Source organism: Pleurodeles waltl, chromosome 11 (assembly GCF_031143425.1).
Source record: "Pleurodeles waltl isolate 20211129_DDA chromosome 11, aPleWal1.hap1.20221129, whole genome shotgun sequence".
Classification (NCBI taxonomy): domain Eukaryota; kingdom Metazoa; phylum Chordata; class Amphibia; order Caudata; family Salamandridae; genus Pleurodeles; species Pleurodeles waltl.
In genome coordinates, this window is record NC_090450.1 from 26,083,955 (window position 1) to 26,100,975 (window position 17,021).

Sequence of the window (17,021 nt, forward strand, 5' to 3'; positions counted from 1 at the left end):
CTTCCATAAACCCAGTGAATCAGATCACAATGAGAAATGTACTATGCCCAGCACAGCAGCACCGTGCACTCCCATCCGTGGACAGAGCTTCATCAGATCATCTCAGGGGCCTTTTGCCTTGACAGCAAGCATGTCTGTGTGCAGTGTGCCCATCTAGTCAGAAGCCTAGCCCATCAGGCTGAGACAAGAAGCCCAACTCAGGATTACCAGCATGACTGTATCTAACCAGTCTCCCCAGCCATGTGGACTGGCCACGTGACTCGCTTTCTAGCCATGCTGTCCTGTACCCCGGAAACTCAGAACATCGGTACTCACGTAGACTTGTCCACCTCCTGCCGAATCTTCTTCACCGCAAGCTTGATGTTGAACCTGATGCTATTGAGGATGTTTTTGAAGTATTCTTTCTCATGGACTTCAAACTGCAGGAAACAGAACCATAATGCATGGTCAATAGACTCTGCTATTCCCTCCCCACTTTCCTCTTTCTTCAGCTTCATGCTCCACCATCCCACTTACTTCATATTCCTTATCAATGGCTTCAGCTTTCAGCAAGAAGTCTGGATACCCAATCATCACCATCATGTACTGCAGCTGGAAGAGAGAGGGGCAGAGTCAGTACCAATACTACAAGACCCACAGACCACCCATGACACACACCGCCCACCAAACACACAGCAATGTCCATCCGTCATCATACTTAAGCAAATCAACTCATAGCTTTCAGTTCTATTGGATTGACCTCTCCTACAAAAAAGAGAGGTAACAGGACTTTGTTCTTCTGCTTTTTGTCTGCCATCTCCATTTCTTTTAAATAGCATCTTATTTCAGCACATATTCAACCATAAGGGTTCTAGATGGAAGTACCCCTGAGATAGCATCTACTGGTGTGGTGCACCCCACAAAGATGCACCCCACATTGAGTCCTCTCCTCCCATTTCTGTCTCTTCTTTGTTTTTTGGAATACTTTGCAGCAGGCTGTGGTGTCTTCTCACTCCATTTACTGGAAAAACAACCATGTAGATGCCTGCTGAAACACTATCAGGCTGTCCACATGTTTGTAATGCACCTAAGGGCAGTTTTAAGAGGCCCTAGCGCCTCATTACCGTCATTTTGTTTACGCTAATGTGGCCCAACGAGGCCAAAATCGATGTGCCAAATTTACAGTGTGACGCAATGCATGCATTACACCACTTTGTAACCCTTTGCGCTACATTATGCCTGCGCCAGGCATAATTTTTGCAAAGGGGGGGGCGTTCCACAGTTATGGACCGCAGAAAAAATGGCACAAAGAAAACTAAGATATTTCTTTGTATCTTTTTTTATGCACATTTAACACTTGCTTAGAGCAGGCGTTAAAAGGAGGCAAACATTGTTTACAATTGGCCTCAAAGGGCTTTGCAGGATTAGCATCAACATTTTCTAGTCTAATCCTGCAAAGCTCCAAACTAGCGTCAAACATTTTGACGCTAGTTCCCTAACTACCTCCATGGTGCACTGTATCTTAAATATGGTGCACACGTGGTGGCGTTAGGAGGGCGCTAGGGGGTGCAAGAAAAGTGGCGCTGCACTGAGTTTCTTAAATCAGGCCCTAAGAGTCCAGAGGGATAGGGTGTGGAGGACAGCATTGAACCAGAGTCACAAAGTTGTCATTTTTCACACAAGCATGGGCAGACTTACATGTTGAGGAGAGGGAGCCCTGACTGTTTCCCTATTTCCAGGACTCCTAATAATGTATCATAACTTTTCACATTTCTGAAAGTATGCACATAAACGTGTGGTGTGCATATGGACGTTACCTACAGGTCGCTCTGTGCAAATTGAAGACCAGAGGCTTGGGCCGAAAGGAGCACCATCATCATAAGTTGTTTTTTTGGTGAATGTAATGTTCCCAAAGCTTATGCTCAGTCATCGACGCATAAAACTTTGTGAGTGAGTTATAGCTAAAAGGTTTGCAAATTTTAGTGGTGGGCGTCAAAGGGGGTTACAGACAACTGTTTGAAACTTTTACGCTTGTCTCAGAATAGAGTTTGTAAGATGGAGGATGAGTGCTGTCCACAGTGGGCTAACCCACTCCCACTTCTCCCCACCCCTTATTTGCTGTGTGAACGGTTTTGGTAAGGAAGTTGTCCCAGAGATCTCCTTCAGGAGGGAAACGTGGCTGACTATTCAAAACTGAGAAATTACATGGATGTGACTGGCAGCGGGCTTCCGCCCAACTAGCTGGATTTGGGAATATAAATTGGAGCTGGAGCTGTAATTTGGGCCTTGACCGGCACAGTCCCTGTGGTGCAACAGAAAGTGTGGGGTGGCACTCTGCCCACTTCCTGGCGGCCCAGAATAAGTATGAACACCCTGCTGCTACTGCCTTGAATGAGTGAAAGCATCCAACCACCCCAAGGAGGCTGTAATATTAAACAAGCATTTGCAATGCAATGGGTCTCGCATTTGCTCGAGTTAGAGCTATTAGCGTTGTAATCTCCTAACCTGACTTTTCTTGCCACTTAAACTGCAAATGAAAAGTAAAACAGTTTCACATAAGAGAGCCGATTGCTGCCTTGAGTGTGAAGGAGACACACAAAAGGAAACAGAAGTTTGCTCGCAGTCAAACGTATCTGCAAAAGTGCAATTATCCATGTAACCGGCAAAAGTGCAATCATCCATGTAACAGGGTCGATATCATGCAAAGCGCTCAACTGCTTCCCAGCAAGATCACACTGCATAAGAAATAAAAGGAAAGACTAGTCCAGAAACCATATGGAAAACATGGAGCCTTGTATGTTTTCAGTAGTTTACCAGTGCTCTAGAGGAGGGCTAAACACCGGAAAAGGCATGCGGTATGCATGCCTTTCACTAATGAAATCAAGTGAATTTTAAAAGGCAAGCCCACGAACCAACCAAACTGATGCGCGCTCGACCCTAAAAAGAACCTTGAAGCCCACAAACCCTCATAGTCAAACTGAGGCAACGTCAGAAGAATCACCTTTCATGACAACTGATGTGTGTGAACATACACAGATCCCCTCAGCCCACACAAGGTGGCGGTGGCTGCCTGATAGATTGACAGCCACATGTTCAGGAGAGGTGGGTAGTGATTCTGGTTAGTAAGCACACCTTTTCCTGCCTTCATTATTCTAGCCTCCTCTTTCTCGCACCTTTGACCTACTGAGTGCTGCAGCCCTTGGCTTAGTTGGAGGGCTAGCTAGCTAGTTTCATCCTGAGACCCCTCATGATGTATCTTAATGCCCGTGTACTCTTGGGCCTGTTACCCCCTTGTCCATCCTGACTCCCTGAAGTTAGGGTAACTCTGGTGTCTGTAAAGTCCACACACACAAATTGTGTTCTCACACTCTTGCAAGCTCCACCCTCTGTCACTCTCCCTCCTTTCTGCCCTCCCACTGACCCACCTTTCCCTTGCTAGTGCCGTCACAATCTAGCAGCCATTATCCTTGCATCATGTTTTCTAGCTTAAATGTTGTTTAGATGTTGAAAAATCTTTGGGGTTGGGAACCCTATTCAATATGTAAGAGACACAAGTAATCTGTGTTGGTTTGAAGAATGAGACCCATCGTTTAGTTGCAGGGTTCAGTTTAATGCTTCCTAAAGATTAGATGTCTGTGAACCTTGTGTTTCTGTATCTGTAATGCCTTCCATTGGCTCTGCATCCTTCTGGTACAAGCCTGTCCTAGTTTTTGTGAACATTAGAGTCTGCAAACATTAAAACTTCTAAGAAATTATTCATAAGGCTTCAAGTTTTCAATTTTTGCTGATTTTTACAGATAAATACAGACCAAAAACAATCTATTTCCTGTATGTGTTTATTTTAAAAAGTGGAAAAATACAGAAAATTATGTTTCTTGTGAGTAACTCTCTTTGTTGTCCTTCATGAATTTCAGACCAGCTGCTAAGCAGATAGACACCATGGGGATTTAAAAACAGGATGAGATTCCCTTAAGTGCATGCATATGTTAACATATACTAGTACATAAAGCACTTATTTACATGTTGATGTAGTGTTGTGTTTTATTTGGCTGCTTAATTTGCTAAAACGTAACAGGCATTAAAGTATGAGTGCATGTTTATGAGTTAAATAAATGTGGAAATATACCGTTTTGTGGATCAATTTATTCTCAAAACTTAAAATAAGTATGGATAAATACCAATAAATAAATGTAAAAAAATGGTTAAATACAGATGGAAATGTTAAAAAAATAAATACCATAAAACCGGGAGCCCTAATTATAAAGACGTACAGTCAGGGGCTTATTGCAGTGTTGTGTATTTCAATCTGATCAATCGAGTTACCAGTTACTACACGAGACTACAGCTAACCTTGCATGGTCACTGGTTCATACAAGCCCGCAATTGTTAAATCGGGGAATTGGATTTTGCATAGTTTCTGTTTCTCATTATAGTTTGCACTGTCAATATTTTAACATATATTAGAGGATATTAAAGTACTGTGTAAAACACAATCCTGGCTCGATATTCCTACCTTGTTGCCAATGTGATCACCCGGTTACCCGGACTCTCCTACTAATGCTTAATTTGAAAACAAATACCAGCCGGAGCTCAAAATATATTTATCGGGTGGTCACTGCAACTTGCACTCCCCACTATCCCTGCTAGTGCTGTCGAACGGCAGTGCCAACAACACCCACAACCATCACACTACATAATATGTTACAATTATGACTATTCCAGGTTACCTAAAGCTGTTAGAATACCCTGCACGTTCTGGTGTTGATATATTTTTTTAAGTATAATTATGGCTTCAACTTTTAAGGTATTTGTTTGTTTTTACATTTCTGTCTGTATTTATCCATATTTATTTTTTGCCAATTTTATTTGTATTTATCCATATTTATTTCGGGTTTTGTGAATAAATGAAACTGAAACTAGTGTATTTCCACATTTAACCAATAAATATGCACTCATGCTTGAATGCCTACCAGGTTTCAATGATATGAACACCAGCAGAAGATAAATCAATGCAATTAAATGAAACTGTCCACTTTTATCCATAGTTAAAAATAAATACAGACAAGAAAATAAATGGTTTTCTGTATTTGTAATATTCAGTGAAAATGGCAAAACAGGTAGCCCTAAGTATATTTAATTGTTCAACACTCCTTATGTGCTCCTTTTAAGATAGACAGACAGCGCCTCCATGTGATCGACTATGATAAATATGTGCTAGTATTAAGAAGCAAGTGACATACCAGGCACCAGAAAACACCAGCACAAATAAAGCACTGCTCACTGGTTGCCTTCACCGAAGTTAAGTATATAGACCTACTATATGTTCTATTCTAAGGTCAGTAAATGTTGCAGTGACCACACAGAGGACATCCTGGCCCACAACCTGCAGGGGCTTTGGTACTTCGGGTGAGCGCACGGTCTCAGGCAGGTTACCTTGGCTCTTGCGGCAGATTTCGTTTCTTTGTCCATCCAGTCCAGCTCGTCCAGCCTCTGGTCCAGGATGTGTTTGATGTCCTCCACCAGCTGCTGAACCTGTGTGAGAAGACGAGAACCAGAAGAGAAGCATCATCAGAACGGTCCACTCGGCACAGATGCCTGGGAAGGTTTCTTCTGGCCATGTAGCAAAGGGGAACATCTCATGAGTGACACCTGAACATCGACCCTTCCATTTCTCCAGTTAGCTGCTATTTATTATTCGGAAGTTATTGCCCTCTGTTGGAAGTATTAACTGCTGTTAACGGCCCAAGCTGCATTAATAGGCTCCACTCAGAAGTGAAGATCCATAACAAGCTGAAAGGACAATCAAAAGTGGGGGCCACAACAATGTTTAGGCAACAGCAATATTAGCAAATGTGCCCCGAAGGTCATCTCTTCTGGTAGACAGACAAGAGACAAGAAAGGCGTCTCCAGTTTATGGCTGCACATGTGCCAGACTTTCATGATTGGAAAGCAGAAAAATAACAATATTTAAAATCAGCATCCTAAACCTTTCAATTGGCTGAGCAAACGCAGAATTTCACTATCTTTACATGTACTTATTACGTGAGTTATTTACATATTGTAACACTGTGAACTGGTTTACTTTTGGTCACTTGTTATGTGCTGTTTGGCACAGAATATTGCAATATCTATAGGGGGTGCTGCTTCTTTTCTGCTGCTCGAATAGATTTTCTACTCGAGCAGCAGCTTCCTCAATGCGAACTGAAGGTTTCTCAAAGCACCCAGTAGTGACCACCCGGGACCATCCGCGTTGAGAAATCTCTCCGGGAGGTGGTCTATAGTAAGATTTTCCTCGCTCGTGGTTGCCAACTTAACATTGGTGAGCGCGAATGAGGAAATCATTCAGCTAAGTGGGGTTCTTTGCAACTCTAAGCGGAGCGTGGAGTAGGAAAAACTCGACAAGCGGAGCGGAGTCCACCGCCCACCCGTAGTTTTCCCATGCAACACCCATGGATGTTGATGCATCCCCAACTTTACAAAGCCTTGTAAACCTGGGAATGCGCCAAAACCTTACACGTCCCCAGGGGTGCTGCAATGAGGACATATATATTAATTTGTCTTTTTTTTCATCTTTCTATAGAGGGAAAGCCTCCTGGGATTGTTTTTGTGCAGGAAGGTGCCCACTCCTACCCCAAAACAATCCTGCCTACAACGCACGCAGACACCCTTGCACCACAGCGCAAGGGTGCCTGTGTTGATGTGAGGCTGCCGAAACAGCAGCATAGGGGTAAAGAACAGGAATGAGCCCTATGCCATAGGTATGACACACTCCTGCCCTTTCACTGTGAAGCAGGGCCCCGCAGCGAGGCGACTTGCTCTGCTGCCCTGAGCCGAACCCCATAAATATTGGCCAGAGAGTCTAGGGTGTCTGTTTATATTTGGAATGGAGGCCTGTTGTAGTGCCTCGTTCTGGTGACAAAGGCAACAGAGACCGCTGACACGGCGACTTAGGGAAGCCAGCAGGATCCGCAGCAGTCACCATTATCTTCTATGACCGCCCACCTCAGGCCACCTTCTGAGGTGAGAGCTTGAGTCAACCTAGGATGGGCCAGTTTAGAGGAGAGTGGATGACCCTCGAAGCACCCCGGCATACTGCAGTGCCACATTTCCCATGTTCATGTGTGACCAGCTACTCCAGTCCATATTTTTTTTTAATTCTGAGTCTTGGAGTTATTTATTCAATTGTTAAACCAGCACTGCGAGTTCCAAAATTTAAAGGAAAAGCATGGCCTGGAGCAGCTCATCGCATGAAGCTTGGAAACTTGGCAGCTATGGGTGTGACAAGTGCCATGGTGTATAAGCAAATGATGCTCATGGAAAGAGGAAGGCAATAGTCTTCCAGTGGAGGGAAAGCTATGTTGACTCCACGTGGTCCTCCAAAGACGTGACACCACAATTTGCTGTCCAGAGAAGAGTGGAACTGACTGGCCCCAGATTTAATCCCGGATAATCCACCAGGGTCCTGAATCGGAGGCAGAAGACAGTTGTGGACACTCTGGTGCTGAGGTAAGGCGATTTCGACTCAGTTAGGATCTCGCTGCCTATGTGATGCGGCTGGAGCGATCGCCAGTGGCTGAGATCAATTCATGCATTCATCCATCACCTTGTTGTTTTTGCATGAACGCACCATGACACACAGGAGGAGGATCTCAAACAGTTCTGCCAAGTTTCCCAGGTGCTTCTGTAGTTGAGGTTTTTTCTTTGACGCCTGGGAATTGTAGTCTTGTGTATTACATTATAAAACAGGACTACAAGTCCCACAATTCAAACTAAAAAAGATTTGAAGTGGAGCAGCGCATCACGCATGGGCCTGGGGCACTTAGAAGCTATGCTCAAACCAGCCTGATTATTTGGAGCCAACATGGGTGTGAGGACCCTCTGAAGCTCCATAATTGAGACGAGGAAAGAAGCTGCTGTGAAAAGAGCTTCGCTGAATGTGTAGTGAAGCTGTGGAGGTTTTGTTGGAGAAGCAATCATATGAAATTGTAAATGTGGAAAGAGTGCAGGAATAAAGATGGGGGTAGACCTCGGTCTCTGGTGACTGGTGAAGGAGCGAAAGATCTGCTCAATTTCAAAGCTGACATTAGTGAGAGCATCACCAGTAACTGCAACATTGGAACTACTGAACAATCTAAGGAAGGACCTCACCCAAGTAGTCTGGTGCTCCAGCACAACTCATTTCTTGTAGATGAATTCAGTACAGTTATTTTTTTTTATTTGTTGGCCTTCTATGACTGTCGAGAACAGTTTCCATTGCACCAGCATAATCTTGCGTAATTTTGTGGCAGGCTTGTTGTGCAAGATTACCAAAATTATGCAATTGTGCCACATCACATCACACACTGTTCATGTAGCAGGCACACACAGGAACAACAGGAATGACCAGAACACGTGTCTGCTTTTTGCGGCACACGTGTGTTTTTTGGGTCAAATGCTGGTTTTGAAATTGGCCTAATTATGAGCAGGGGGGGTGGCCTAATGGCCAGAGCTGCCCACTTTGGAATTGTGTAGCCAGGTATTAGTCATGACGTAGGCTCAACAAACTGTGATTCTGGGCAAATCACTTGATGTCACTCTGCCTAAACAAACATACTGACCTTTTAAAAAGTAATCTTGTGCTCATGTAGAGCACTCCAAGGGCCAAGTTTGCACTATATAAAAGTGCAAAAATAAATGTGCAATTTGTTTCTGAAATGACATGTAAATATAGAAGTCCAAGTTCTGCATATTTAGCGCTCCCTGACTTAGATGCACAGATGATCAGAAATTTGATCAGTGTTGCATTTTGGTGTCTAGCGAGCCCTGCAATGGGATACTGAGAATGGTGGAACTGGTGAGGGCAGTGCTTAGTTTGTGAAAGAAAGAGTGCCCAAAGCTGTGCTCAGAAACTGCGATTGGTGCAATTAAACATTGGCCCCGGTAGTCTTTAATCCCCTCCCCTCTTTTTCTTGCACTCGCAAGTTCCTGCTTTCGCTTACCGACAGTTTTGTCGTCTTTTCTTCCTCCGTCTTTACGCTTTTGCGTGGAGGAATGAACATGCAATCCTCCAGGTGTTTAGTTCTCTTCTGAATTGCTAGAGTGACGCTGCAGTCCTGAGGTGCAGGGGGAGGTTGATCCATGCCTTGGCTGCCAGGTGCAAGAATGCACTGATCTCTGTGCATTTTCCTCTCTTGCATTCAGTAAATATCTGAAGCAGGAAATATAAGTGCCGGTGCTCCATCCCGACAACCACCAGCTCAAATTAAGCACTGGGTGAGTAGACAGTGATGATGCAAAATGCCTGACTCTTGCTCTCCCAGGATTTAAGTTCTGGTCTTTGGTGGGAAGGAAAGCTCTTCTAGAAGTGAGGGGATGTCTGGTGGCAAAACTCCTATAGTGTCCACGTGGCTTCCTGTATGGCCCATATTGCTGTGCAGTGGTAAAAGTATGTTTTCATCCAGTGGATTCAGCTAATGCTTATTGGGTGTTTTGCCCAATTTCAAAGGATGGTGATTGTTCTAAGAGATTCACTAAGGCATTTTGAGAGCCTTCTGGGGTGGGCAGGGATTAAGTGGTTCACAAGGAGGGCACGGTTCCTCCTCTGGGAGGTGGCAATTGTGTAAGAGGGTGTTATCCAGCTATACATTTTCTTTGTCTATTCTCACTCTGTTCTCCTCTTCCCTCCACCCATCCCACACATGGTCAGGGTTTTATAGGGGGCAGGGTGGGCACAGGCAATCATTCAAGGTAGTTTTTCTTTGAATGGAGAAAGTACTACAGTGTGCACCTGCCACGTGCCCTGCCCCTCTCTAACATTTGCACATGGGCAGGATAGATGTGTGTTAGCCGGTCTGTGCACAGGTATCTCATTTAAATATGCACAAATTACTTTTGCAAACTTGCACATGTGCAAAATGCTCCTTCTTTCCAGTCGGTGCTTTAAATAGATCATTTCAGGAGAATCTGTTATGGGTGAGACGATCTTTGTATACATGCGTAAAAACCTTGTTTACGCACGGGACGGTTTTACAAGTTTGGTTTTATTTAATGCATTCAATGTTTAGCAGACGTGTTAAGTGATGTAACATTTGTTTAATTTAGCAGGGGAAACTGGCCATGTTTAAAAGAAAAAAACATAGTATTTAAGTTATCATATAGATTTTTGTGCTTTAAAACCAAAAATCCTCATTAAATTACCCATACACACATAAAAGGTGTAATTTATCACAGCCGCTAAACAACATACCCCTATGGTATTGGGATTTATCAAGGCAATAAATAATGCTTCACTTTGTAATCCAGCCCTTAGACTCTCATTTCGGGCTTGGCGGGGCTGCCAGCCCCCCATGTCAGTGGAAGCTATTGCCTCTGCTCTATTCATGGCGGATCCCCCTCCCTATTGTGTGATCCTCACTTGCCTGGTGAGAATCTCACTAATTTCAGAGTAACTCCTAGTGCAGTGGCTACTCTTGAAGGAGGCAGAGCTTCTAGCATGAACCATGTTCTATTGGTCTTGCTCAGCAATCATTTTGTTAGTCAACAACAAGGTCCAAAACAGGGTTTTGGTTTTAAAAAACATGCCAGAGAAAAAGGAAGGGTCTTGATGGACTTTTCTCCTAGGAATTTAGGATCGATCAATCAATCAATCATTTATAGAGTGCAGCAAATCACCCATAAGGGTCTCGAGGCGCTGGGGCAGTATGCTTTTGCGTGGAGGTATGAACATGCAATGCTCCAGGTCTTTAGTTCTCTTCTGAATTGCTAGAGTGACGCTGCGGTCCTGAGGTGCAGGGGGAGGTTGTTCCATGCCTTGGCTGCCAGGTGCAAGAATGAGCATCCCCACTGTTGGCTCGACATATCAGTGGGGTGTTTGTGAGAGAAGCTGGTCAGAGGTGTCTGGTGGGTTGGTGGAAGGTCAGGCATTTTCTGATGTAGCCTGGTCCTTTGTTGTGTAGTGCCTTGTAGGCATGGGGCAGCATCTTGAACTGGCATCTCTTCTGAATCAGGAGCCAGTGTAGTTTATTGCGATGGGGTGTGATGTGGGTCCTTCTGGGGGGGTCGAGCATGAGTCTTGCAACTGAGTTCTGCATTGTCTGGAGTCTCTGGGATCATTGTCTGCTTACCCTGCTGGGCAACATCGCGCATTGCATGCCAGTGTCAGGAAAGGAGCACTTTAGAGCATCCCTCCTTGAAGTGTAGATGGATGCAGGAGGAGGCACAGGGGTGCAATCAACTCAAACTGCAACAGAGTGAGTGAAATACAGATTATATAATTTCTAAACAAAGTTCCTATAAAAGGGGAAGATATATTAGCCATTATTAACTTCTAGAAATGAAGAAAAGAAATAAAGGACAGCTGGTGAAATGGAGCCAGTTTGGTTGAAATTCGTTTAATTTATAACAAAAGTGTCCAAAAATAGTAAAATTGTTTTCTCAAGAATATAAAAAGTGTGACTTTTTAAGCACTTAAAAAAAGTGTACAACAAATTAGATTCAAAAATACTATTTTAACCACATGATCCAGTAGGGGGCAGTAAAGACATTCCCTATGAATCCTAATCATGCACAGACTCTTGGCACAGACTCTGGACACCAGTTGCACAAAGTCCTTGTATGCAAACACTAATAGGCCTGACCTGCCTCACGTCTGTGTGATCTGCACAGGAAGGGAGGGCTGACAGCTTCTACAGAAGCACTTTGAGACTGAGGAACATGTACGGGTCTCAAACCTCAGTAACAACTAATATTGAGGCACAGAAAGAAAAAAAATTGGGAAGTTACAGAAAGGCACATGGAACTCCCCAAAAAGGACAACTGGAAATGTTCATGTTCTTCACCACGACTGAGTATAATATTAGGGAAGTGTGGGGGAGACCTACATTATTGGTGCTGTAAATGTGTCTATATTTAAACCGAATAAGTATTATTAACAATATTATTTTTGCATGTTATTTTTATGTATTTTGTTATAATATTGATATTAAAAAATGCATGTCCTACCATATCACATTATTCACTATACTATATATTTTATCCTACGTAATACTTACAATTTATGCATTTATTAGGAAGGAATAACTTAATGTATATGTTTACTAATTTAATTTATATCACATTACATGAGTTTACTTTGCAGAAATTTGATTTATAAGTGCCCGGAATTTCAGAAATGTAAGTGCATTTACCTCGCTCACTTTCCATCAAAAAACAGATTCCATAATGTTACCCTACAAGTTTTTATGTTATGTGGTAAAAGGTGGATGTTTGTTTGCGTCCTGTATGTGGATTCCATTATAGATGCTAATGACAATTTAAATGAAAAATGCATGTTTAAATATGTGACTGAAGGATATGGAATTTCAGTGGTTACCAAGTAGGAGTCTCATTGTTCAGTGTGAAAATAAATAACCTAGAAATGATGGGTGGGTCACCACCTTTTTGAGTTAATAGTTGGAATTACTAGGTGGTTTTGCTTTTTCAAAACCTGTGATTCGCCAAACCAGAGGCCTTGCAACAGCGAAGGCACAAGGTGCACTATACCGAAGGCACATTGGCGAGACAGAAATAGTCTTTGTGACTCACTACAATTTGAAAAGGGGTGCAGGATAAACGAAGGGGTGGCCGTAACTCGCTTACTTTGTTGCAGCATATTTACGAGAAATTACAGCACAATTTTACAAGATTACGTAGAATCACGCGAGGAGCTTAACACAGTTAGCATTATTTTCTTAGCGCAAAATGCACCCGCGCATCGCTAAACCCAAGGGTGCATTTAGTGTTACGAAATTTTTGCTAATTATAACAGAACATAAACAACAGTAGCCGCTCACTCTGTTTGCTGTTCCTTTGTTCCTGAGTTAGTATTTTTGCGACAGATTACTCGTAACTATGTGAATGGGCTAATAGCATAATTTTCTGCATCTTTGAGTCAAAAGAGTAACTCAAAATTACTCCAATTACTCCAGTGTAATTAAACTTTCACCCAGATAAAAAAAAACTGTGTTCCGAAGCACAAAGAAATGATCCATGGTTTTCTAAGACAATTGCGGGGGGAAACATTTGTGAATGAATGTCACCCATTTTCAGGTATTGATATCCAACCAAAGTGGACGTGGGTCTCTCAGTGCTTGTTCACAAAGTGGGAGCTGTCCCAGAGGCAGAGTCCCTGCGTGGGCTGTCAACACTGGTGCAGGGAGCCGATGGTGGGCCATGGAAGGGCAACATCTTTCCCAACAAGCGAAAGTGTGTAATGTCGATATCATTAGGGTGGAGCCTGCGAGTGCATGCGCAGTACAGGGCTGGGAGCTCGTCTGTCACTCACCATTTGTTGGTTTGCGTGGCACTCTTCTTTACAGCCTCGTAATTTGTCAAGGCACACCCAGCATCACTTCCGTTTCTCTGTGTGGAGCAGGGATCAAGCACTAATTGATGCAACTTAATTAGTGCCCATCTGCTGCTCCCGACGTGATAGGGAAACAGAAGGCGTGTGACTGGCAGAAACGTGCCAGCAGGCACAAAATTGCTAAGTTTTATTTTTTAAGGCTAAATTTCTTTTATTTTGCCAAGTCATCTTTTTTCAGTTTCTTCTCGTGTTTTCTTTAGTTTTTGCTCGTGGATGCTGTTGTCAAAAGGTGACAATTAACTTGTTCAAAATATGCAAGACCTATTGCATTGCAAATGCTTGTCTTTTGACTGCAGCTCTTATCCTATCAAGGGACAGGGACTGCAATCAAACACCCAAAACCACGATTGCTATGTCTGCCTAATAGTGATAACTACTTTCCTGTTTTTGAAAGTTCAAGGGTCAACTTGTGGGACCCCCTTTGAGTACCTACCATATTTACAAACATTAGGTGCCTTTAGTAGAAAGGTATAATGGAATTTGCCCCCTACAGTCAGTTGTGGACATATTCCCTTTTTAACACATTATGAAACTTTTTTACATTTACAAAAATGTTGCTTGACTACAAAAGTACACTTAGAGGAATTTGATAGTATGATTTCTGTGTCCAAGCACGGAAAATATGAGACTTTGGGGTTTAGACTCAGATTTGCTATGACTTTGCACATGGATTGCATCACTTTTGAGGTGCAGCCCCAATTAAAAATGGACATTGAAACAGGTCCCTGTCGGGGACTATAATTATATTCTTAACTGTGCTGGCAAATAACCCATCGATTTCTGAACAATGAAACACATTAGGCTAATCCGCGTCACCAGTTTAATTTCTGTTAATATTCCTCATGTTTTACCAAATCTTGCATTCCCATAGAGTGTTTGCAAATTCCAGGAGAGCGTGTAGTGTATTTTGGTATGTGGCATATTTCTCTTGTATAGTGTTCACTTTGAATTGAGATCCGCCCAGTGCTTAATTGGAGTCAGTGGTTTCCTATGAGGGGCACCAGCACTTATTTTTGAGGGTTGGCACTTATTTTTTTGCATCAGGCGCTTACTGTGAGCAAAAAAACATATGGGAAAGACAGAGGAAGAGAAAAACGAGAAAAAGTCATAAAGAGAGAAAGCAGAAAGCTGCAAGAGTGAGTTCAAGGGGCAGGGAGCGGCTGTAAATGGATTAAAGAGGCCCAAGGTGGTGTTACAATTATGCTGCCTCGGTATTCTGTGCTCGCACATTTATTCAAAGGTGAGCTTTGGGCACCGGCACATTTTTATTTACAAATTAAGTACTGGATCTGTCAAGTGTTTATAAGGGGCCAGGATTTAAAGCCCTGGAGCTGAGGGTGAAGGCCCGTTTCTCACATTGCCTTTAATTGGATGAAAAAGGTGTTCACAATACATGGCCATGCAATCCTTGGCCTCTCTGCAGCGGGCACAGAGCAGTGGGCATGCGTTCCAGTTGTGATTCTGTGCAGATGATTGTAAAGCACGTTCACAGTTGTCAAAATGTTGGCAAGATCAAATTAAAAGAAAATGAAAAACTTATAGGTGAGTGGGTGTGGTGTGTGTTTGGAGGTAGTAAAGTGAAGGGGATGCGAGGAAGTGCATTCAGGAGACAGTGAAAAGAGGGCGTTGAAGAAGAAAGAGGCGAAGTTTAAGATATGCAAATTGAGGAGGAAAAAAGGCTTACATGCCTAACATATGGGGAATATAACAGCAGTAATTGACACTGCGAAGAGCATTACCCCTTCCACAGGCCTCGGTAATGTTTGATTTCCAGTTTTATAATTTCAGAATGAAAACATTTTTAGTATTAATTATTTACAACAACATTACTGATGTTACTAATTTCTCTTAAACAACTACCAACCACTGACTAAGCCAACAGTCCTGGCTGGTGTTAGGTGAATGTCAGTTGTTGCATTATATACCTGGATGACAGAAAACTCAGAGAGGCACCGTAACGCTAGTCGTATGGCACACTATGGAAATCACAAAAATTGAGTTTACATGTTAAAGCCACAACCTTAATTACACTGGTTGTAATAAAAACCAGTGGTGTAAAATTGTAAATAAAAACGTGGTGGTGCCCAAAGCTCTCCTCTGAAACATGCGTCTGCTGCAATTAAATTTGCGTGAGCAAGGAATACTGAGGCAGAGTAATCCTGAAGCCACCTCGGGACCCTTAAATCCGTTTACAGCCACTCTCTGCCCCTTCAGCTCACTCTTGCAGCTTTCTGCTTTCTCCCTTGGTGACGTGTTTTGATCTTTCTCTTCCTCATCTTTCCCATATGTGTCTTTTGCTCTCAGTAAATGCTTGAGGTAGAAAAATATGTGCCGGTTGCCATAAATAAGTGCTGGTGCCCCCCACTGGAAACCACAGGCTCAAATTAGGCACTGATTGGACACATCCCTTTTAGAAACCACCACACATTTTTATCCTTAATACTGCCCAGTACAAAATCATGTTTGGTATTTATTAAGCCAGACAAAGAAAATGTGTGAAACACAACACATGCACAGAGCTTCCTTGTGTTACTTTGCGTCAGGTAGGCATTACATGGGTGAAACATGGTAATTCCCAGGCATCAACACATGTATTTTGAAGCCAACCAAGATTTACAAAGACTTGTAAACCTGTGTTTACGCTAAATGGTTTGTGCTAAACTGAGCGCCTACCCGGCACATGTGTAACAAGGGGAAATATCTTATTTTCTTCTATTTACTTCCTCTTTCCATGTGTGCTGCATTCTGCAGCTTACACAAAGAAATATGCGTATAAGGATTCTCACTGTGCAGGAAGGAATTCCTTTCTGCACAAACCAATCCTGTCCATAACACAGGCACCTGCACAATGGTGCAAGACTACTTGCATTAGTGTTAGGCAGCCTCAAGTGCACAAGGAGAGAAGAAAGAGAGATGAAAAGCACAATATCTTAATAGATTCAGCACTTTTTCAGCTCTTTCCCGTTCACGCAACTCAGCAACTTTTCTTGCTGCCCTGCATTGTGTGTGCTTATAATATGTGTAGGCCGTTGTATACCTTAACAGGGTTCTGCAAAGTCGGTTCTGGAGAGCCGGGTCCAGGCCAGGTTTTTGGCATATCCACATTTAGAAACAAGATGTTTCAGAAATCTACATTTTTTAAAATGTGGATATGCTAAAATTCTGGCATGGACCCGGCTCTCCAGGACCGACTTGGCAGAACCCTGCCTTACAAACAACTCCTAAACCCCATCTTTAATTGAAATGTACAAGAAAGTAGTTTATCTTGGTTATAAGTGTAGGATTCAAAAATAAGACCCGGATATTTGTCTCCAAGAAAAAATAGTATTATCCTGCATAAACAACTATGGCAGTTAAAGTTATTTTCCTAGTAAAAAAAATAATCGCAAGGCCCAGGTTTACCACAAATGTACACAAATGTATTGAGGCTATTGATCAATGGACAAAGAATTAAAATGTCAAGGGTCTGTTTCTGAGAGATATGTCAGAGCAATCCTAAAATTACTTGTGTGACTTTCTTGAAAATTGTTGGTAAAACCAAAGATCTTTGAAATCTGCTCCTGTTGAGCTCAACATTTCAGGGACTAGGGGATGCAGGTGGCAAGTTTGCCTAACTCGCTCCCGAGTTTGCACAATTCATTGAGAAAATAATCTCAACTTT

At 42.8% G+C, this 17,021-nt stretch overlaps 1 protein-coding gene across 1 annotated transcript in view; it reads right to left on the reverse strand.

The window, feature by feature from the left end:
- ECEL1 (endothelin converting enzyme like 1) overlaps positions 1–17,021 on the reverse strand; it is a 251,803-nt gene that overhangs the window by 45,628 nt on the left and 189,154 nt on the right. The window contains exons 8-10 of the mRNA XM_069212879.1: positions 5,413–5,511; positions 517–591; positions 316–419 (exon numbers count right to left, since the gene is read on the reverse strand). Coding sequence (XP_069068980.1) covers positions 316–419; positions 517–591; positions 5,413–5,511 — 278 coding nt within the window. The remainder of the gene's footprint in view (positions 1–315; positions 420–516; positions 592–5,412; positions 5,512–17,021) is intronic.